The 23,442-nt window shown below is 41.2% G+C and overlaps 2 protein-coding genes and 1 long non-coding RNA gene across 5 annotated transcripts in view; 2 read left to right on the top strand and 1 right to left on the bottom strand.

Annotated features, from left to right (window-relative positions):
- The window catches only part of LOC109968761 (striated muscle preferentially expressed protein kinase-like), a 36,656-nt gene extending 35,037 nt beyond the window's left edge, over positions 1-1,619 (top strand). Inside the window, 1 exon segment of the mRNA XM_020615260.1 lies at positions 132-1,619. Coding sequence (XP_020470916.1) covers positions 132-369 — 238 coding nt within the window. The 3' untranslated portion in view covers positions 370-1,619.
- Positions 1,620-3,041: 1,422 nt separating this feature from the next.
- LOC109968770 (carboxy-terminal domain RNA polymerase II polypeptide A small phosphatase 1-like) lies at positions 3,042-17,414 on the top strand. Its single transcript, XM_020615275.1, has 7 exons — positions 3,042-3,868; positions 10,750-10,898; positions 11,142-11,243; positions 11,710-11,766; positions 12,341-12,433; positions 13,035-13,220; positions 13,885-17,414. The coding sequence occupies exons 1-7, from the start codon at positions 3,796-3,798 to the stop codon at positions 14,011-14,013; spliced, it is 789 nt and encodes a 262-aa protein (XP_020470931.1). The 5' UTR covers positions 3,042-3,795; the 3' UTR covers positions 14,014-17,414.
- Positions 7,404-22,905, bottom strand: LOC109968771 (uncharacterized). Of its 3 annotated transcripts, XR_002276171.1 has the most exons (6): positions 22,831-22,881; positions 21,832-21,886; positions 21,597-21,676; positions 21,442-21,504; positions 17,945-18,116; positions 13,186-13,273 (listed from the first exon to the last, which is right to left on the bottom strand). It is a non-coding gene; the product is annotated as an uncharacterized LOC109968771 (long non-coding RNA). The 3 variants fall into 3 exon arrangements; XR_002276172.1 differs by lacking the exon at positions 13,186-13,273 and adding an exon at positions 7,404-7,686 and having other exon boundaries at positions 21,597-22,905; XR_002276170.1 differs by having other exon boundaries at positions 21,597-22,905.
- Between the last annotated feature and the right edge of the window lie 537 nt (positions 22,906-23,442).

The raw sequence follows: 23,442 nt of genomic DNA, 5'->3' as shown, positions 1-23,442 counted from the left end.
ACTGTCATAAATTTATGAAAGTCATTAAAGCTGCTAAAACAATGTTAAGTATGTTTTTGATTGTTAAAAAGAGCCCCGTGTCTCTAGAACCACACCCAACATTTATGAATATTTTTTATGTGCATATTTAGGGCCCGGCCAACTACGCGCGACTGCTTCACACATGTCTGGCTGCAGGATACTTACCTAATGAAGCTGAGGAGACAGACTCTCACCTTCACCTCCAGCCGACTTAAAGAGTTCCTGGTGGAACAACAATGCCGTCGCGCTGAGGCCGCCACCAAGCACAAGGTGCTATTGCGCACCTACCACGGCTCATCCCGGCCGCCAGCGTCTGGGACTACACTGCATGTTCCCAGCACAAAGTGAGATTACAGGGAATATTCATCACCAGACATGAGTTTACAGAGTTGGAGCTGTTACACTGAAGCAGAACAAGCTTTGGCATTTTAACGCCCCTGTGAATACCTGCTGCATGAAAAATTTCAGCTTGCTAAGTGAGGCACAGGCAAACACAGGGGAGTTGGGCAGACAGCTGGAAATGGCTGGCACTAATGGGATTCTGGGCTGAAACAAAACCAGACGAGAAGCAGGTGGCCATGATGTGTTTATTGAATTGATGAAGTTCAGAACTGCTCATAAACCATCGGTCCACTGAAAGAACACAAGGTGTTCTCTGGTGTTCGTTAATGGCTTACACAATTCCTCAGTCATATTATGAAATCTTGCACATTAATGTTTGGTTTAGATAAACATAGCTCTCCGCTCTGCACAATCATTAGCATTTCTACCACGTAACCTTGTTTAAGTCACTGAATTTAGTAAACAGCTCATGTGAATGTACCTTGATTTCAGTTGCTAATTTATTTTTGCATTTACTTACACATTTTGAAACTCAAAACCAAAAATATTCATTTTTCTTTAAATTGTTTATATTTTCATGTTAATTTATTTGCACGTGTGTGTGCGTGAGCATTTTTGGTTCACCTTTTGAATTAGCATTGAGATAAAAAAACAAATAAAATAAGGAGTGTCATTGTGATTGGTGTTAAGATTCACACAGTAAAAATGAACTGTTTTAGGGTGAACTAGGAATTTGTGGTACAATTTCTTGTTCTGTGGTTAAAACTGAACTCTAACTGTAATACTGCTATGAAAAGCAGTCTGTAATGTAGATAACATTTTACTTGGAAAAGTCATACACACTGGTAAATTGTTGTGGTTTCTCAGTATTCCCATTAGTTGGTCAGGTTGCTCAAATCACGATCACCCAGTCAGTGCCTAAATTGGATTAGTATCCAATATATTTATCTTGTAAATGTGTCCCCATTGGTTCTAAATCACAGTTGAAATATTTGAGCAAAAAAAAAATTGGCTTTACAAGAAAAGACAGATGCATATAGATTCTTACATACATGCACACATTTCTACATGCGAACTTGCAGTAAATGCAGTCCTTGTAATAACAGAAAGTATTGTGTATTGCGCTATCACAGTGTTCCTTTTTTGTATGAATTTGGACGGTTGAACATTTGTAAATGTGCCAATTTGCAGTGTTTATATGTGGAAAAAGTTTAAATGTTTTTATGAGAGAGTATGTAATAAACTATTGATACAATTAGGAAAACTGACTGGCCTGTCTTTCTGTGGGTTGCTGTCCTGGGTCTCGCACCTACACCTGGAGTTTACCAAATGTCTCCTGAAGCCAACTAGTCTCCCCTTGTGTGGAATCCTCATGGACCCCTGATGGCACCTGAAGTGCAGTATGGGAACAGCCTAACACAACCAATATGGCTGAAGCAGTTCATTCAGACTCTTGAGCATTTACTCTTTTACTTTGCCTGTGAAATCAAATCAAATCAAATTTTATTTGTATAGCGCCAAATCACAACAAAAGTCATCTAAGGACACTTTACAAAGTAAGGTCTAGACCTTACTGTTATCAATATTATTACATAGGGTAAAACCCAACAAATCCCCCTTGAGCAAGCACTTGGCGACAGTGGGGAGGAAAAACTCCCTTTAACGGAAGAAACCTCCGACAAACCCCGGCGAAAGACAATGACAAGTTAAACACAGGTGGCAACAAATAGTTGCATGAATGTCTCACCCTGTGTTCCCTAACCTAAAATTTTGTCCGTTTTATTATGTTCACACCAAAAAGATTAAATGAAGAATTTTTAAAACTGCCAACAAACTATGGCAGCATTAGAGTTATTATTTATCTTGTGCTTTTTCTACTCAGTCAAGTCAAAATGTTATTTGCAGTGTAAAAACTCAACTCTCAATTCAAAAGAAAAATTGAAATTGAAAGAGAAATCAAGAACAAGTGTGATGGCTGATGGATCCTACCAAAGCTCGCAAGAACCTGCAACATGTCTTCTGTTTAAAATATTTTGTATGGGGTTGTAGAATACATCTAAATATACACTGATCCTCTGAAACCAGTCATTTCACATTTCTGTTGTAAAATTATTGCCAAAGACACAGTTGGAAATCTGTGAACTGTACTGCTTTCTGGCAATATTGGATTTGGCTCCAGAGTGATGGTGCTTTGATTTGTCATGCACTTCATTTAGCCAAACTGTTATTTTATGTAACTCTCTGGTTTTCTGTACAGTTTTGAAATTTATATTTGCCCCACAAAATATATAAAATCAATTGTGGTATAAAATTACATGTACCAAGGTGTAGGGGTTTATCCCAGGAGGTGTAGGAGTGTTGCCCAGTCCTAGTAAAGAACATGGAAATACACAACTTATTGCAAAATTACAAAGTAGTAGATGTTAGTTTATCCTTCCTGAATAGCACTCTGAAAAACACACACACACTAAACATCACACTAAAACGTGGGGGGAAATAAAAAAAAATTACAATATTTTGTAAGCAGATATTCTGATACTGTATTTTGGACAAGGAGCATCAAATCTATATAATAGGACAGAGTGTCACTTGTGCGACGGTCCCTGACTTTGGGCGGTTTCAAGGGAACCCGAACTGGGCGTTTCTTTGGTGCAACTTTGCAGGACTTTTCACTAATAGCGGTTATTACTCTATGTCTATGACTACGCTGATATAGAACTACATATATATAAACCTGCCTGGCACCAAGTGGCATACACGATGTAAACGGTGTCATGTTGAAGCTCAGTGGTCCTTTTTTAATATCCTGTATTATAGGAAGAATACGGTTTGCTGAAGTTAGGGAGTTTGCTTTGCTATCTTTAGCCTGGATTAAACAGTAAAAAGCTGTCCGCAGATTGTGTAGAGCAAAAACACACAACGTTAGCAGTGTCAGTGCGGTCGCATTTTTCTGCTAGCAATATCTAACAACTGATTTGAGTGCAGTAAGTCCGCGTTAGCAAGCCCGCTATTGTGGCTAAGTTTTGAGTAACTTTGTTTCAGGCTACTTCAAGGGACCATCGTCAAACTTGTAGAAACCAGCAGAGGGAGTGTTGTACATGGTCATACTCTCACGGCGCCACTTTAAGTGAAAGGGGGAGCCTTGAAACCTCCATGTTTGTATCTTGAAATTGCGAGCAGAGTTGAGCACCATATTGAATCAAAGTTGCCAACTCCTTGACAAATGTTTTATAACTTTCGTGCTTGTTGATCTGAGCGGACAATAACATCCTAAGTGTAATGGACGCGCTGTAGGCGGCTTGTTGCGATGTTCCTCGGAGCGCTTCAGCTTTGTTTGCCTACTCGCTAAGTTGGTTTAATGCAGCACCGAGTCGGCGAACAATCTCTAACTTTAAAGTGTGAGGTCAGCACTCTGGACCAGACCTGGATGTGATGGACCACCCGTCCTCGGTAATCACCCAAGTCAGCCGGGATGAAGAGGGAAATAAAGCTACAGGAGACAGGGGTAAGACTTTATTTTTGGTCCGCCTGGGTTCAGTACTCTTGTCAAAGAGAAGAAAAGTTTTGCAGCGGTCACAGTTTTGAGTCAGGGTCCGCGCAGTGGCCTTCTTTACAATAACAGCACTTTACAGTTACTGCACTCATCTAAACAACACTCATGGAAAACTAGTTTCAAAACGTGCTACAGCTCCAAAACCGCCGCTTTCTCTAGTTTGCATAGATTATGGCTGCGTACCTTTGGCCTGTAGAAGTAGAGGAAATGACGTACAAATGACAGCTGTAGGAGTTTAATAAAAGCATAAAAATGCCTCGGAGTCAGCAGAGACCAACTTGAATGTTATAGTGATATATAAAATAAAAGCAACATCATAGCTATAGCCTATAAGATATTTGATCAGTGTGATGACCAAATCTATTATGACATTATCCTGCAGAGAATGCAACAGTAGTTAGTTATATTTCCTCTGTCCTGCTGTCATCAGCTTTGTTTGTTTGTCTCTTCTGACTGATTGACCCGTGGCCTGTGAAATTCTGGTTTCTGCAATATAACACAAACGTTATCAGTTCTGTGTTCACTAGCATGGATTTCTGGCATTGCCACTGTGCACAGACCAGTGAGATACCACAGCGTGAAAATGCAGGTTACTGAATAGGTGACCTGTTGGCCGTCCCTCAGGAAATCCTCATAAAGGCAGTAATTCAGCGTTAATGTCTGTGATCACTTCCATTTGATTTCATTTAATGCAGACCACACTGTTGTTTAAACTGCAGCTGTAGGAATAGGCTCTATTCAGGCTGGACACAATAATAAGGGAGTACATCTGTCAACATTAAAGGAGAAGCTGAGATGTGAGTAAATGATAAGTGGCTGACATGTCTTCCAGTGGCCCTCTTGTAAACGTGTAGTAGCCTAATCTATTACATAACCATGGCCCCACACTTTGAGAACCTGTTTACTCACTGTGACACACACCAAGTGACACTGTGAAAGCCACAGTTTGTTAGCGTCACTAACTCATAGAAAGCTCTCAGTTTCAGTTTTACCAGTGGTGGAAGAAGTACCCACATCCTTTACTTAAGTAAAACAGAGTAAAAATGCTCAGTTACAAGTCAGATGGGATTGGCTTCCAGTTCCGCATTCAAAATGTTACATAAGTGCAAGTAAGAAAGTATGAGCATCCAAGAATAAAGTAGTAAAAGTACTCATTATGCAGTGGCACATGTCACACTCCTGTATGTCATATTGCTGTATTATAATTACTGATGCATGATTGTGTATACCATATGTAATGTTTCGGCTGGTCAGGGGGCAGCTAGTCAATTGCTGCTGAGTAGCTTGTGAACTTTCCACCATAGATCAATGAGGTCTTATAATTATACCGTATTTTTCGTATTAATTAGGTTCTGAAAAGCAACTAGTAACTAAAGCTTATAAAATAAATTCAGTGGAGTAAAAAGTACAATATTTGCCTCTAAAATGTAGTGAAGTTAAAGTATGAAGTAACAGAACATGAAAATACTCAGGTACAGATACCTCAAAATTGTACTTAAGTACAGTATTTGAGTAAATGTACTTAGTTACTTTTCACTACTGAGTTTTAATGTAGGAGGATCCTTGTGTTTAGGGGTTGTGGTACCCGCTGAATGCAAACACATTATCCCACAGTGTTTTGACTGGAAGGATTTAAGCCTTGATTTTGCATCATTTAAAATGTGGGCTAAACGGCTGTAAACAGCGCTCACTGTAATTCGTGCATCTCTAGGATGCTTCATCGCAGCTTATGAGTGTAAAAATGAGCATCTTCATGTGATATGTTAAAGTTCAAATGAATGTCTTGCCATTAAAGGCCATCTTTGTTGATGATGAAGTCAGCATTTTGCAACTTTGGGGTCAGAAATGCACAGTGTTGCTTAATGTAGTCACAGAGTAACTGGAGGTCATACACTGATAATGTAAAAATGAGGTCAGAGGAAAGAGAAGGTCCTGCGCTAATGATGTTTTTTTAAATAAGACAGCTATTTTTTTATCATACTGAGAGAGAGAGAGAGACCCTCAGACGTGTTATGCTTGTGTGCTGGGTGAGTGTTGATGTGAGTTTTAGATCTGTTCAGAATATTTTTAAAAGTTGTTTCAGTAATGGCCTTAGGGTGAGAAATAAAAGATAAATAAAATGTAGAATATAGTTGGGTGGCTGTTAAAATGTGAATCATTTGACAAATCTAAACTTTGGTTTGTATGCATCTGTCATTTCACCAGTGATCTATTAATAAGGCAGCACAACAGTGTTGGATGCCCAGTCATGTCCTCATTTAGCACAAATTAGCACTATTGCTTCTGTAACCAGGCCTCACACCATCCTGGTGCATTTTCACATATGAAATTATCAGTCAAACAGGCAGATATCAGCATCTTATTAAATATCAGACACACCCTCAAACTATTTCCTTTAGAAATTGTTTACATTTGGTCTGTGATAAAGGTTAATGTAAAAAGACCAGCACCAGATACACTGGTGTCAAGCCCCTGTGCCTTAACAGCACTGTGATTTTTAAGACAGTCAGACTAAATCGGCCTTCTTTTGCTGTAGGTTCGTTTCCTTACATCTAAAATCCTAGCACAGCCACAGATATATAGTACACTGTGACTGAAGCTTAGATCAAGGAGAGGAGCGGGAGTGCCATTAGAGGAAACTGTCGCCATTGTCAGGCTTTAAACTGGACCCTGGGCTGATAAAATGACCTGATAAGGCAGGAATGTCATCACAAGTGCACAGAGTTTGAATTACTCCTCACTGTTGTCACGTGGTGATAAAATGCAGTTCGAATTAATCATTTTCTGTAAAGTTATGGGACAGGAAAAACATGTTGAGCTAGGCATTTCTCAGGCGCAGGTAATGTTTAAGAAGTAGGTCCAGGCAGAACTGCAGTCCACCTTCTTTAGGTTGGAATTTGACTAAGTAGAGTCTTTACTCTTGTCGGTGCTATGACAAGAAACAGTCTAATTAATTATTCCCCATGGTTTGTATTTGCTTGCTAGGCTGGCAACACATCAATTCCACTGTAATTCCACAAATATTTTCTCACGCCTGGTGGGTGCTTGTGTATTTGTTTATTGTTCCTTTTTTCCTGCATTATTTCATTGTCCAAAAGAACAGCAGGCTTAGATATGTTTTTCCCTGAGCTGAAAGAGGATTTGAAGAGTGTACACTGACTTTCCATAGCAGTAAACATCAAACCATTGGTTCATCTTTGCTGGAAGCCACAGGTGTTGGAGGCATAATTCAACACAATGTCCAAAACCACAGCATGTAAACTGTATAATTAAATGTTACTTCTTATTTGTTGAACTGGAACAGTATGTAAATAAAGTGTTTCTAGCATCTGTACATTATAGGCTACAGTTTTTAAAAAGCGCAGGATATCAGATGATGGTAAGAATCAGTAAACAGTAAGTGAGCAATAAAATGTCAGATTGGAGTCATACTTGCATAAAAAAGGACAATAACACTGAAATACACAAGTAAAATGAGAATCTGCCTTTTAATAACCTGATCTGACACAAAGTCTCCTCAGTATGAAGAAGATCTACTACGTGGATAATGGTGTCACAGACTTACGCCCACTACACTTCAACATGATGGCAAGTAGCTTCCTTCACTGATACCCGTCTGTTTCCTCTTCCTGTTTTGGCCCGAGCATGGCACAGGCCAGTGGAGGGTCAGACGGGGTTTGAATCCACAAATGGAGTAGGAGGGGATGGCAAAGAGGGACAACAGAGGTTTGCATGTTGGCAAAACAGTCACGTCTGGACGGAGTGTGAGGCTAAAAGAGAGAGAAAGTCTAATGTGAGACAGAAAAGTGCAGAGGAGTGTTAATGAGATATTTAAGGGACATGGAAAGGAGCTGATTGGAATTGTGACTTTACAAATATTTGTGAGAGCAGAAATAATCTCTGAAATAAACTTAACTGAGGGGAACTGAAGAGCCACAGTCACCTGGCTCGAGAGCACTGTGCTGCTTTATTATTTTAAAAAGTATTTCATATCACGTGATTCATTATTTTCAATCAGTCAGTCTTTGCAGCTATATTTCAGTGGTGTGGTGTCTGGCTCATTAAAAGATAAGTTTGTGTCATACCTTAAAAATATATAGATGAACAAGAGTGAGCTTTTAATCAGAAGCTCCTGTTTGTGTGTATGTAAACGGATGATTTAAAACAGGTGCACAGTTCTTCTATTGCCGTGCCACAGTGATAAAGACTAAACTCTCATTCACCGTGTGTCTGGTTTGTTTGGCATCAGCGGCGCCTTTGTTCTGTTTAAAAAAAAAAATCATTCTTTTGTTTACTAGTCAGGTAGCAGATGAAAAGATGACATCATGCGGCCAGGGGCTGAACAACCTCATGCATACATGCACATTATTAACTTTGCATATTTGCTAGGGGCTTTTTGAAGTGATCATAATGCAGTAATTTATTTAACTTTTTTAAGTAAAAGGCTGTTACAGTTTGAGCAGTTTTAGGCTTAGTTTTTAGTTAAAACTTCATATCAAGTAAAGTGATTTAAATGTTATTGTGTCATGTTTCATATAGTTTTATAGGATTTGTTAATGGTTAACCTTTATTTTGCTGTACATTGTCATTTGAAATTGCCTATTTCAACAGCTCTTATGGGTGTGCAGTGTTGTCTTCATTACTGCTGTTGATGGTTGTTAAATGAGGTAAACTTTAAAAAGCTTTACCGTCACATAACACCAGAAGATACAAAATGAAGCCTACAAAAAGATAAGCAGTAATCTGTGCATTACACTGAAGGTGGTTGTTGCAGCTTTTGATTGATTTTGACATCAGAGGGTCAATTTCACAAAACCTTCGGGGAGATGCTCGTGTCTCCACGAGGGTTTGTGCATATGACAAAAGTATGAGCAGAGCCGCTGGATGTCCTTTCTACTGTTTTTATATAGTCACTGACAAGGTGGAGTCATCAGCTGGGTGACACACTTGGTGTATGTGTGCATGTGTGTTTTTTTTTTTTTCCTTCCCCTCCTTGGGCTTAATATTTGGCTGAGATCTCAGTAACTTCAATGTGTTTCACTTTTTTCTTTGCTTCTTACTTTTGTTTTGTAACTTTATTTTAATGTCTTTTGATGAGAGCTGCTTTTGTCAGGATCGGCGAGTAAAGCTGCTAATGATGTTGAGAGTGAACTCAATTATAAAGCCAAATGAGTAAAAACAGAACACTGACTCTTTTAACAAGAGCACTGGTCAGACAAAAACAATACACACTGCAGGAGTCTGATTCAACAAGCAACACTCGGGTCAATAATACAGTCCAGGGTCAGAGCCAGAAAACTTACATATCCAAGGTATCCACGAGAAACGCTGTCAGAAAGGGAAGTCCAAAGGGCGAAGCACAGTACACAATCAGAATCACCAGGGTTAGGCAGTAATTAGTGATGGTCCTCTGACACCTGAGGCTCCGACACATGCGTGGTAGCTCATTAAGCAATTGTATCGAACCACTGGGCCGAGGCATGTTTTGATCACGTGACTAGTGATGTTTGAAGCACTTGAGTGACGTTCGAAGCAGTTGAGTGCCTCGGACATCATACAAATCAGTGGATTGGTTTGGTTTGTCATGTGAATCACTTTGCGGGATAGAGTGTGTTCAGGGACAAGATATCCCTATTTAGTGGCGTTCATTTAAATTTTTATTTGCAGAGCAGGTTGGTTTGTTGCTGTTGTTGTCGTTAGTTGCTTTGAGAGTTAGTAGTGCTGTAGCTGATTGTGTATTTAGTGGAGAATCACTATAGATAGAAAGATACAGTAGATCAATAGCTAGCTAGATAGTAAGTTGCATAGAGAAATGGATAAATTAGTTACATAGCACACATAGCATACTCGAGCACTGCGTCATTGAAGCCTTGAGTATTGAACAATTTTTGTAAAAACAGTGTTTTGAAGCTTCAACAAAGCCTCGATCAGCCATCAGTAGCATTAATCATGGTCAAAAAGGCAACCCGGGGTCAGAGCTGGAATCACAGGTGCAAGAAAACTGCTGGAAAGTCTGAACAGGAGTTAGAATGATCTGCCGGCTTCTTGGAGGGGGGAAGCTGCATATAAAGAGGTGTCAACAGGTGCAAACAATTGCCATTGATTATAATAAAGATCCCGTAGCTGAGGTGAGACTGTTACAGGAAATGGTGTCAGAATAAAAGCATGAAACAGGAACCAGATGGGACAGAATCATGACAGCTTTTGGAGGATTTCACGGCTTTTTAAGGACAACATAATCCACAATGATTATTTTCATCACTGATTATTGATTGTTTTTTTTTAAAGAACTGATTAATCATCCAGTCTGTAGAATTGTCACAACTGAAAAGTGCATATCGGTTTCTCAGAGCACATACTGTATCATGAATTTTTTTTGTTTTGTTCAAAATCCGGCATTTTAGAACAGCAGTTAGCGCTGTCGCCTCACAGCAAGAAGGTTCTGGGTTCGAGCCCCGGCCAACCCGGGGCCTTTCAGTGTGGAGTTTGCATGTTCTCCCTGTGCCTGTGTGGGTTCTCTCCAGGTACTCCAGCTTCCTCCCACAGTCCAAAGACATGCAGCCTAGGTTGATTGGTGACTCTAAATTGCCCGTACGAGTAAGTATGAGTTTCACGCTAAGTGTCAGCCCTGTGATAGACCAGTGACCTGTCCAGGGCGTACCCCGCCTCTCGCCCAGTCAGATGGGATTGGCTTCCAGTCCTGGTTCTACATGAGGGGTTAGTGTGGCTCAGCTATAGGTTCACTCATTATCATTTTCCTTTGGGATTTATTGGGTAATCTACCTCTTCAGAGTTTTGGAAATAATCTTTGTATCGCACCTCTTCCTCTGCAGGTTCTTCTCCCTCTCTTTCCTCCAAGAAGCCCAGGAGTGGAGGTCTCTTCTCTGGCTTTTTCTGCTGCCTATGTCGGGACCAGCCTGAACCACCACCGGTCAACAACAATGCCCCTCTGCTGGTCGAAGAGAACGGAACAGTCTCCAAGGTGTGCTTACCTTTGTCTCACTGGATTTAATTCAGGTCATATGCTTTTCCTGTTGTCTTTTGAAAGATGCAATCTGCGCTAGAGAAGTCAGGAAAAAAAAACTTACTTCAACTGGCATTTTAGATCCAGTTTTTTGTCTCTCACACTCTCCGATGTTGTCATCTTTTAAGTGTTGTGTTTGTACTCCGTATTTCAAATTTGTGTGTCTGGGGTCAGGTAGATATCATTCTGTGCTATTTTTAGGTCCAGGTGAAGCCACTGCTGCCTCCAGCAAAGTCAAAAGACTCAGGAAAGATCTGTGTGGTTATAGATCTGGATGAGACATTAGTTCACAGTTCTTTTAAGGTAAGAAGTATAGCAAAATATTGTTGGATTGATTACCAATAGCTATGTGCAAGGTCAGCATTGCAACCATGTTCTTTAATTTCCTAGCTGCTGATGCAGGAATTCAAAATCTTTTCTTTTTTTAACTAAGCAAAGGCTATGACCACAATACATCACCAGATAATTTTGTTTATCTAGGGTCTACGTTTCCACTATCTGCTTGTTGTCAGTGTTGACGGTAACATTTCTGTCATTGCCAGCAAATGGCAAACTTAAACTATCTGGCTGTTAATGCCAGACAAACACAGTTGCTCCTCCATGTACACTCACTGCGGCCCGTTTGGCCCTACCTGCATCTGTTCTGCAATAATGCCATAGCTAGTTCATTTTTAAATGGCCAAAAACCAGTAGTCTTTTCCCCAGTGTTTGTATCCAGAAATAATCCATTTCTTGTTCATTGAAATCATCCCTTTTGTCCTTCCAACAGCCTGTGAACAATGCAGATTTCATCATTCCCGTGGAAATAGATGGAACAGTACACCAGGTAATGCTGGTATTACAAGCAACCAATAAACTCAGCAAATATGTTCACATTGTAACTTGTTGTCTTCTCATGTGACAGTGTCTCAATGGTCGTGTGACAGTGGTGCTCTTGAGTTAAAGTAAAATAGGTGCTGCTGGATTTTAATCAATTTGAGGATATGGCTGCTCAGAGATGGATAACATACCATGGGTCTGGGCCTGATTCAAGTAATCCAGGATAGGTTTGTTCAGACAAGTACAGCCTATTCCGGATGACTTGGTTCAGGAACGCTACCCTCAGCTGCCGACACCGCAGAAAATATAATACAAATACAGAAGTGGGACTTGCGGAGGTAAACGTTTGTGTCTACAGGAGTGCCTTTTCATTCATTTTCTGTAATGTCTAGAAAGCCTGAAATGTCCTTGCAGTGTTTGGGAATTGTACAACCTATCTACTAGATCCATATGGCACAGTAAACCTTCAAATTGTTCAGTCATCATTTGCACAGAAAATGTCATAATCCCCAGGCAGTTAAGGTTTGTAGAAACATTTTGTATTTTGAAAAGTACAGCTTAAGGGTCCTGATGTTTTCCAGGTGTATGTCCTGAAGCGGCCCCATGTCGACGAGTTCCTGAAGAGGATGGGAGAACTATTTGAGTGTGTCCTGTTCACTGCCAGTTTAGCCAAGGTAAGGCCCTTCTGCAGTCCAACTAGTTGCTCCGAAATACACAAATCTCTGAAGTTAAAATCTGATGATAGGTTAATATATGATGAAATCCCAAAGGGAGGTGCAGCAGCCTATGTTAAAATTTCATATCTTGAGTCTCTGAAAATCAGAGGTACAACATAGGAAAAGAAAGCACTTGGAGATTACAGCATGATGGTGCATAAAGTTATAGCAGTAGAACAACAACAAAAAAACCTTGTTTTGTCATTTGTGTCAAGCAGCAGTAGAATTATTGCTATCGCTGTATATACTATTATATAGTCTGGTAAGGCGTCCATTTTATGCTTTTATATATATGGTTGTAATACATTATGCTTATTAAAGTGATTTGTTCATAGTATCATAGGGCTGACCATATTTCGGTTAATCATATGTTATACTCATAAAATCTTAAGGTCAGTGACAGTCCTTAAACATTAGAAGTTTAAAAGAATTTTACAGAGCAGTTAGCACTTCTTGTTGAATGTCTGTGATAAAAATATACATATATGATATGAAGATGCACAAATACAATAACTCTACGTCAGTCTTTAATGTTTTTCTTTTGTTGTCTTCGCTTTAGTATGCAGACCCAGTTTCGGACCTCTTGGACAAGTGGGGCGCTTTTCGCTGTCGCCTCTTCCGGGAGTCCTGCGTCTTCCACCGAGGAAATTACGTCAAGGACCTGAGCCGCCTGGGTCGTGACCTCAACAAGGTCATCATTGTGGACAACTCCCCAGCCTCCTACATCTTCCACCCCGACAATGCAGTAAGTGTCCATGGACAACACTCAGTACCTGAGTCATGATGGTGATGTGGTGTCTGTGGGTGGGACAACAAGTTGGGGAATTATTTACCTACTGAAGATAATCTCTGTCATTGACAGCTGTATCACAGACAGTGCATCAGCTTTTTATTGCTTCACTTGACCATTTTGCCTTTTACTGGAGTACAAACAAAACATTTTGCACTTTTCTTAAACTAAATTAAAGGGGAGGTTAATTTGGAGTAAAAGAAATTGCACCTCAGAGTGAGAGATTCTTGGCCTGAGTCATGCCAAAGCTAACCACAAGTCCCATTTTGTGTCTTTTCAGCCTGATTAAACTGAAGTATCAGCTTGAATGTAATATACCACAAATGTTGTGGCTGAAAGTACATTTGTGCTTCTCTACTTGGTACTTGACTGATATGTGCTCAACTGTTATAAATATCCATTTCTGTATGAAAATGTTAATAGTGCTCATATTTCAAATGAAAAGTTCAGTTCAGAAATAATTGCTGAACTCTGACTTAGTACATTGCTGCACTGATTTAGACAACAATCTTATGTGTAAGGGTCCCCAAAAACCCTGCAGTTAATGTCATTTACTGACAGACAGCCAAAATGAATAGATTTGTTGGTGTGGTTTCTGAAAAACATTGTTTTCGTCTAGGTGCCCGTGGCCTCCTGGTTTGATGATATGTCTGACACTGAGCTGCTGGACCTCATCCCGTTTTTCGAGAGACTAAGCAAAGTGGACAACGTCTACACAGTCCTCGAGCACCAAGGGACCCCGAGCTAACAGTGTTTGACTTTTCATCTCAGCTCTGAACAAAACACCATACAAAACGGAAACACACACACACACACACACCAGCAAGGCTCCGGCACCAGCTTCAGCTATCACTGCCCACCGGAGCGCAGACAGCTCTACAGCTAACAGACCCTTCACCTTCCCAGGATCAAACCAACATCATGTCTGAGAGTCTTCAGTTACTTTGAAGGCGTCATCACTGCCACCTTCTGGTCAAACAGAAGCTTGCCTGAACATTGCCTTGCAGCTTTCCTCACTGAACCAACTGATAATGAGAGGACAAATGAACGCTTAACATTTCTGCAGTGTCACTGACATAATGAGGTTGGAGGTCAGCAGCCACAAATCACCTGGACGCAGATGGGGTACCGGACATAGACTTCTCATGGATTCAGCAGTCTGAGGCTGCAAACCGATGCGGGATTTGTTAAGCGGGACTCATGTAGAAAAGAATTTTTGGAAAGGTTTACGTGCAGATAAACCCGATCAGCCTTGTCAGTGAAAAAACAGATGGTGTATATGTACTGTAGATACCTTTTAAATAATTTGGAGTAGCATTATCTTTGTCACACACCCTAAATTCTTCAATTATCACACTATTCATCTGCAGGCAAAAGCATGTGATGCTCGGGTGTCATTTTAGAGTTTTTAAAACAATTTAATCAGGTATTTTAGAATATTAATGTCAGTGTTATGGGTGAAAGTGATTTAAAAAGGTAGCTTCTTTAAAACCCAGTTGGAGCTGTAATGTCAAGTGTAACCAGAAGTTGTTAAATTAATTAATGACAAATCAATTGGACAGCACTTTACAAGTATAGTCTAAAGTACAGCCTTCCTTGTTACTGCAGGCTAGAAGTTAATTTTAGCACAATTTATTTACTAAACTCAACCTAAAAATATAGCAATATATAATAAATGGGGGTCATGATATGGGATTTTTGGTATTTACTTCTAGTATCAAATCAAACAGGTGGAAAAAAAATCTGTTCTCTCTTGTTATAGCAGGAAGAAACACAAATTTTTGATCCCTGGGAACATAACCTTTTTTTCCATGTTTATTTTTTTCCAAGTGAAAATAGTTGTATATCTTAAACAATGAGCTCAGTTAAACATGCTAAATTGTTACCAAATGTCAGCACTAAAACAGATAATTACTGCAGTATTTTTCCCAAAAGCCTGACACTAATTAGAATATCACACCATCTGCATGACAGACAGCTGCTGTGCTTATTAGATGTGGCTTTCCAAAGGCGGTTTAAAGATCGCTGGACACCCACAATGCAATATATGTGTAAGTGTGTGTCAACAGATGTTGTAACCGGTTGATGTTAGATATAAGAGGACTGGTGCTGATTCCTAAAACCACCTGGAAATCTGTTATTGTTATTTGTGTTGTGTCAGAACCGCCTCCACTGACGTGTGGTCGGTTTTGTTACTTGTTTTAAAGCCGCCCACAAAACTTGAACTCTTCACTGCATTTACAGACAGTTTTTGAACAGCTAAAGAAAGTCGAAAAATGTTAGTTTGCTTGTCAGTTTTGCTTATATAAGCTTTGAACAAGATTTTTTTTTTTTTTTTTTTTTTACCTAAGCGGTACACATAGGCTGGAAACAACTTCAGGGTTTTGTAATAAAATATGTATCGAGGGGGGGACTGGTATGAGGACCGAAGGCCTGGTGAACAGGCACACCTTTGAAAGCAACAAGTGGTTTAATGCAGTCCAGAAACAAAGGAGAAATCCACTCTGAAACACTTCAACACAGTTAACAGACAACAGTTGGTAATATATACATATGTGTGTGTGTGTGTGTATATATGTATGTATATATGCACACACACACACACACACACACACATACATCTTGCAACTCTGGGCCATTTCTGCTATTTGGCTGAGTCAGTCTGTTGGGTAGACATGTAATGTTAAGATAATTGCAGTGCAGCTAAGACACTTTAAAAGCATGATCATTTATGTCAGGTTGTGTTTTCTTATGTGTAGTTGCAATTTTACACAGGCATTTATTTTAAACATCATATTTGGAACATAAATAATAGAAAGTGCACATTATTCATTACAGGCTTCCAAAAGTGTAGTCTGGGAAATGTAGGAAATCATTATGAGAAGTAGAAGTTTAACAAAAAAACGATGGTGTGTTGCAGTGTGAAAATACTTGTGTGGAATTTTCCTTTAAAAATTAGAACAGATGTGGAGTGCATTGCGTCTGTACTGCTTCTTATTTCTCTTCTGTACAGTATAAGAGGTGATCAGATGGTTGGTTTGACGGAGCAGCCTGGCCTCCAGTAGGTCTTTTAGGTCTCTCGCTGTCTCCCTCATTTGCATTGACAATACCATGCGTTGACACTGATGAATGAAATGGTGGATTTGACTAAGAGCCTCGATAGCATGTTTGTAATGTGACTACTTAGATGGAAAGGGGATGACAATTAAATCCACCATATTAAGAACTATAACATTTTTCTATATTTAACAAATCTTTGTCAATCAAATTAGCGTGTTTTTTTTTCTAAATAAGAACTGATTTTAATTCATTGTCACCCAGAAGTGGTCCTCTGATAGAATATGTTTAGTTTGTATTCGTTTCAAACATTGTTCTTGTTTTCATGCAAGACCTGGTCTGTTACCTCATTAATTGGTAATCTATGAATCAGAAACCCCAGCAAATAAGTAAAAGGATAGTAATTGCTGTTGTAGTTGCATAACAGGGTAATTAGTTTTGTAAGTGTGTTTTGTTTAAGTCAACAATAACATTTCTCAATTAGATTAAGGTCTGGATTTGGCAAAGTGAAGTATTTATAGGAACACTGAGTAGTACCCATAAAACAAGCGTGTCACTATGGGGCCCATTCGCTGATACTGTACTTCTTACACATTCAGTAGATATGTATATTTTGTTTTGCACAGTAATAAAAGCAAACAAATTTTAATATATGGAAGATTCTTGTTACTGTATTATTGATTGAATAGATGAATTCTAATTTGTGACCTTTGTTGTACTATCATACCAAAATATATATACACAGACTGTCTGTAATAATGCCGTTTGTTCCATAAAAGCTAAATGAAAGCGCTGTTTGTGTTGAGTAGTTCCTCCTTTCAAAAGCAAAACAAACAAGTCTTTGGGCATGGGAATTTGATTTTGATGTGGTGTTTTGTGAGAATTTTGGATAGGTTTAACAATTTGGACACTGAACAGTTATTAAAATAAACATTAAGAACAGTAGTCACTTCAAACCTGTGTTCACTTGTGTAACCGGGAACAACATTGCCAGCTCTTTGCTGATGATGGTTCATCTTGGACAGATTTAATGTTGTCTTTGAGACTTTTATCTTTCATGAAGTGTTTTCATTTATTCATCATGTGTTTTCTTTTCAGTGCGGAAGGGTTCCCAAAGCAGCTTCTTGTTGTACTGGCTAATCTCTGCCAGCTGAGATTAGCCAAGCCACAAGAGAGGTGCCATCATTGTTTAAGTTATTTGCAGATACTGCAGTTTAAAAAAATTGATTAATCTGAACCCTAATCTTCCACGTTCAAATAGCTTGAGCGTTACCTGTCTCGAATAACGGTAAGTTTGTCGGTAGAAGCTTTCTACCGTGATTGGATTATGAGCCTCAGCTTGTGCCTCTCATGTGATATACAGCAGAGTCACAGAGACAACTCTTAACACTGAGCTGCAAAATTGATACATGGTGCCTGTTTCAAAAGATGTAATTTTAGTCTAACATTTTTTTTCTTTTCCTGGACCAGATGATTTTTGTTTATCTGCCGTTAGAAGCCTCTAAGAGGATTTGGGAAGTAGCTTCGGAATCTAGGTGAGTGTTGTCGGTAAGACTGTTGGCCATGTATCAATCCGCAGCTCAGTTACACTTGACAGCATTTTAACCTGTGGTATTACTGACCGCTATTTTTCATGTTTCCATGTCAGGAAGGAGATCTACAGTGTCCCGGCATTGCGCTCCTTTGCTCGTTCCACAGCCCTGATGCTCCTTGTGTAATGTGTCCACCTACTTGACAGGATGAATTGTCCTTTCAGCACCATCACAGGATGCCCTCATTTTCTGCAACATCTGTCTGGATAACATTTGTCATGTTTAATTTATGATTTTTACACTGACAATTTGTCTTTTCCACAGTCCTGCAATGTTTTCTGTGGTAGGGTGGGTCAGGTAACCTTGTTTTGCACTTTTTTTAAACTAACTGTTACAAAGACAAAAAAGAAATGGTTGTATAATAATTTTCTTCAGCTGCTGTCTTTCCCCCATAGTGTTCTATTGTGAGGCCACATGAAAAGACCCAATGTAAATGTTCAAGTGCAGGTTTTGTGTGAACTGAACTGCTTAATTTGTATATGTCTAAAGAACATCGAACGCCAGACTCCAGTGCCCACTGCCATCACCGTGTGCACAGGCTGTGATACGAGCTCCAACAGGCCCAGTGGCCCACACCCCCGCTGCAAAGCCTGCCTCGGCACAGAGCACGCCGAGCTGGCACTCTCGCCCCAGGCTGCTCCCCCTTGCTCGCAGGGAAGAAGCAGCGAAATTTTGCGACCTATCAAGACGTGCTACCCACTGTTCACAAAGTGGTTAGGGTTAGGGTGATGGATTGGGGCGGGGTTAGTCAGTCCATAGATTTTGCAACAAGGTAGTATATCTCGACAAGGTAGCAAAATTTGACAGAACACCGGGCTGAGGCGTTCGCAGCTATCGGAGATCGAGATCCAGACGATGACAGCAGCTGAGTGAACCGCAGTGACGATTCCTGGGTGGATGACCACCTCGAGTTTTAGGCACAGAGGAGCCGAGTCCGTTGACTCGCTTCCCTCCATGGCTGGCTCCCCTGGCTCTCCCCTTGACCCATCGGTCGACATGGATGCCGGCCGAGACGCTTCCTCCGGCTCAGCAGCATGCTCCCGCCACCAGTCAGCCTCTAGCCTTCGGGGCTCTACTCCATGATCTGCCAGAGATCATCAGAAAGGTGGCAGACTGCAAGGGCATTCCTCTCCCACTCCCTGTTCTGCCATCTGGTGTGGCAGAATGAGTGAGACAACTCGCTTCATGGGGGCGGTCGCGCCCTCAGCCCCCTTGGTCTGACTGGCACAACCACGGAGGATGGCGCCACAGGCTGAGATGCCCAACAGCTGCTGTTGCTGCACTGCAGTACGCTCCACCACTGAGCACTGCACCTCCACCTCCTCCTCCCCCCGCAATTCTCAGACAAGCCGCCCGGCAGCTTTTCCGAACTGCTGGGCGTGCAGCCTGCACATGGAGGAGTTCCACTGCTGAGCCCCCTAAAGGCAACGGCGCCTCCCACCCATTGGTGCATGAGCGGTGGTTTTTCTCCCACACATGAGGAAGATGGCAAAGCTCCGCTTGGAGCGCTCGCTTCTTCACAGCCCTTTCGCTTACTTTCTATCATCCCCAAACACAGGAAATTCCTGCGCTTCTCTTTCCAAGGTGCACAGTTCCAATGCAACTGGCTGCCTTTCAGTCATTCTCTGGCCCCCGCGTAGAGACCGCATTAGAACCATTATGCAGGATGGGAATCAGTCCTTTTTTATCGGGATGATCTGATTTTGATGGCACCTTCCAAACAGCAGGCTGCACTTACACAGCGGAGCTGATACAACACTTGGCCCAGCTGGGTTTTGCACTGAACTGGAAAAAAGAGTTCACTGCTGTCGTGTCAGACAATCACTTATTTGGGGGAGCAGCTGGACTCTCTCAGCATGAAGGTGAAGCTGTCATCTGCCAGGCGCTTTCATCTCTCCTGCAGCGCATCGGTCCCTGCACAACAGTGACGGCTCTGTATGTGATGCGCTTACTGCGCATGATGTTGGCCAGTCGTAGTGGTTCCTCTCAGTCTCCTCCACATGAGGAAGCTCTAGAAGTGTTTTGGTCACCTTTACCTCGACCCAGTGCGGCACAAGAGGCGCATGCTAGCAGTCCTCTCCTTGGTGTCAGTGTCATAGCAAAGGGAGTTTCCCTCGGCAGAGTCACGTCACACATATCGGTGTTCACAGATGCGTCTCTGTTCAGGTGGGGAGGCATGTGCCTGTCACAGGTCATGGGGGTAAAGTGGCGTCAAACCCCATCTCTCCACATCAACTGTCTGGAGCTATAGCCATAGTGTTGAAAGTGTTAAAACATGTTGCTCCAATACTGAGAGGCAAACACGTAGTGGTGCGGTCAGACAACAACAGCCATCGCTTACATCAACCGGCAAAGCGGTGTTTGTTCTGGCAGGTTGCTGGAAATGACATGGAGTCTCCTGCTCTGGGCCCATCACAACCTGTGCAAGGTTTTCAACACTGGTTCAGCTGCTGGGGGGCGAGCCATGGCAGCTCCTGTGGCACGGGGACGCACTCTCTCAGTGGGATGGTGCGATTCATCAGCTTCCCGTAATAGGGTAGCGCCTGTAGGCTTAGCCCCTGGAGTGACTGGAGAGCATCGGCTTGCCCCCACGGTCGTGCGTATAATTCAGTGCACGAGAGCCAACAACAGCATCTTACGTGGCAAAATGGTCTGCTCTTCAGCGGTGGTGAGTGGAGAGAGGCACACCCCCCACGCTATGCCCACTGGCTCAAGTGTTGATTTTCTTACAGACCCTGGTAGACAGAAACCTGGTTCCTTTGAACCTTTGAAATAATTTCTTTTCGATCCAGAGTCATCTCCCTGGATGGTTTCTTTCCTCCCCCACGCAGAGATGGGCCGGAAGGAAGAGCTCCGTACCCTCTGTCTAGTGCGTGCACTTTCCTATTATGTGGCCCGCAAGGCAACTGTCAGGCAAACACAGCAGTTGTTTGTGCATTACAGAGAGCACTCTCTTGGGAAGCCCCTGACAAAACAGTGGCCGTCACTGGTTGTGTGAAGCCATCATTCAGGCATACGTGTCAGCTGGGAGGGATCCTCCACCTGGCATCAGAGCTCACTCCACAAGAGCTATTTCATCCTCCACCATGCCCTTCAGGGGGATAGCTTTAATGTTCTACTATAGTTCTATTTGATTCTACCCTTTTGAAATGACTTTTTACTCTATGTCCTCGGCAGAGCATCCACAACTCCATTGTACAAGTCAAAGCAACACTTCCACCTAAACACCTGTTGATGAAGCTCAAAGCCTGAAATTGTCAAATGTATAAATTATTGAAGTCAAAAGTGGCCTTGTACCAGGTTACATGACTATTAGGAACTCCTCTGAATATGTAATCCATGATACCATGTAATCCACACCCCCACCTTCAACTAAAACATCAATACTGAATTCATACATTGACAATGTCAGACACTTTGAGCTTCATAAATATATTCAGGTGGAAGTGCATACAAGTGTACCTAAAAACATGGCTGCTGAGTGTATCACACAGCCACAATTAAATAAGAACAGTTTGTTCCTTCACCTATAAGAACGTCTTCTGCCAACTCTCCTCTCAAGATGTCTTCAGTGGGCACATCATTTTCCTCTACAAGGAACACAGAGATAAGACACCTTACTCGTGAACAGCTTCCACATACATATTTGGAGTGAAATGAAAACGCTAGCTGCTAAACTTACCTTGCTATTTGCTGATCTTCTGATAAATCATCAGATGTATCCCTGGGGATGGGGCTCACTGCCAGGTGGCCTTCGGAGCTCTGAAAGTGGAGGAAAAACACCGGTGTGATGTCGTTATCTGGAAACGTACATTTGACAGACGTACTCATTCGCTGTAACTGAACATCAAATTTGCTTGTTTGGGCTGGCCCCTCAGATACTGTGGACATTCTGTATGAGCAAGGTGAAAAATAACCGTGTCATCTAAGGTGATGCCTCTTGACATCCAGCGCCCCTGCAACATCAGGTGGCTGAAACAAAAGACAATTGAATTCATTAATATAAAGGTGTGCAGTGTAAATTCCATTGCTTTTTGCCCCATCTCTCCTTGCAAAAATAAATACATTCACCATTTCATTGTCAAACTGTCATCCACCTCCAGTATATGATGATGATAAACCATTTCACCTAAATGTGAACTATATTTATGGTACTTTCCACATATCTTATCCAAACTTTGAAATCTCAAATAAAAGTACCAAAGGTGTGACTATCAATTGTCTTATGTTCAAAGACAACAACTGTATATTATATTTCACCAACCAAAACTTGTAATCCACAGTGCATGTTCCTCTGCATCAAAAACCTGAGATACACATAAAAAAAGGCTACTAAAGCCCCTTGAACTTTGACATTGACCTTAAGTTTCTCTTAGTATTACACAGACACTGCTCATCCTGTGATGCTTTTTGCTGTGGGGACAAAACACTTAGAGCAGATGATGGCACTATGCCTACTGTACATTATTCTATTATACATAAGATCACATAAAACTTCTTTGGGACCTTACCTATTTCATTTTATGTGCTTCTATAAATTCACAGAAATTAGGAGCCTGCTGCTTGCACCCAGTCATTTTGGTTGAAATATATTTAATTACAAATTATTACATTAATAAGGCTGGGGAGCCTGTAACACTGTCACCACGCCCATAATGCTTTTAGTTCAAACTGGGAAAAAAAACCCATTGCAATAAAGGGACTTTAACCACCACCTTGTGTTTAAATTGGGTAACCTGGATACTTTGAACTCTGTCAGCACACAGCAAAGCCTTAAAATGAGGCTTAAATACATTAATTGGGTGGTGTTCACAAGTGTAGGCTCATTTTTGACCGCTTTACATGAAACTCAGACAGCCCAGTGTGAATTTATTTCTAGCCATAAAAAACATATTCAAAACAAAAGCAAAATGTACCTGACGACTACACTCCGGAGAGGTCATGACACCAGTCCATCTGCAATCCACAAAGAAATCCTAAGACATACATTAAAACACCCCTAAATCACATCTTTATGATCTCACACTCCTTTAAATTAGTGATGTTATGCTCGAAGCAGATGGCTCACCACAGTATCGATCTTTCAAAGCAGATGTATCATGTGTGTATCATGTGTCGATGCCTCGCTTCACCATGCAAAATATCACGTGACTCCCCAAATGAAGCTTCATGATGTCACACGTGTATTGGCAATGTGTCGCACCGGTTTTGAATACGGGGTGGGCTTATCAAACTCTCACCATGCTTATAAACCGGCACAGTCCCTCTGCACTCCGTGGGTTTTTTGAGAGGGAGAGTTTTTGCGTGCGTTACTGCTATAGTTTCATTGATTGACAACCCGGGAGAGGTTTAGGTAGGATTAGCATAAGATTAAATAAACTGACATACAGTTATACACTCACATTGGCACATAGACATTCAAACAGTCTCCACTGAATTATATACTCACATACACATATTAAGTACACATACAGAGAAGGCATAACAGGTCATTTAGCAGATAAATGTAAAGTGAATGTGAGAACATA

Source organism: Monopterus albus, unplaced genomic scaffold, assembly GCF_001952655.1.
Source record: "Monopterus albus unplaced genomic scaffold, M_albus_1.0 scaffold161.1, whole genome shotgun sequence".
NCBI lineage: Eukaryota > Metazoa > Chordata > Actinopteri > Synbranchiformes > Synbranchidae > Monopterus > Monopterus albus.
The sequence above is the reverse complement of the archived record's forward strand: the minus strand, read 5'-3'. Positions and strand labels throughout refer to the sequence as shown.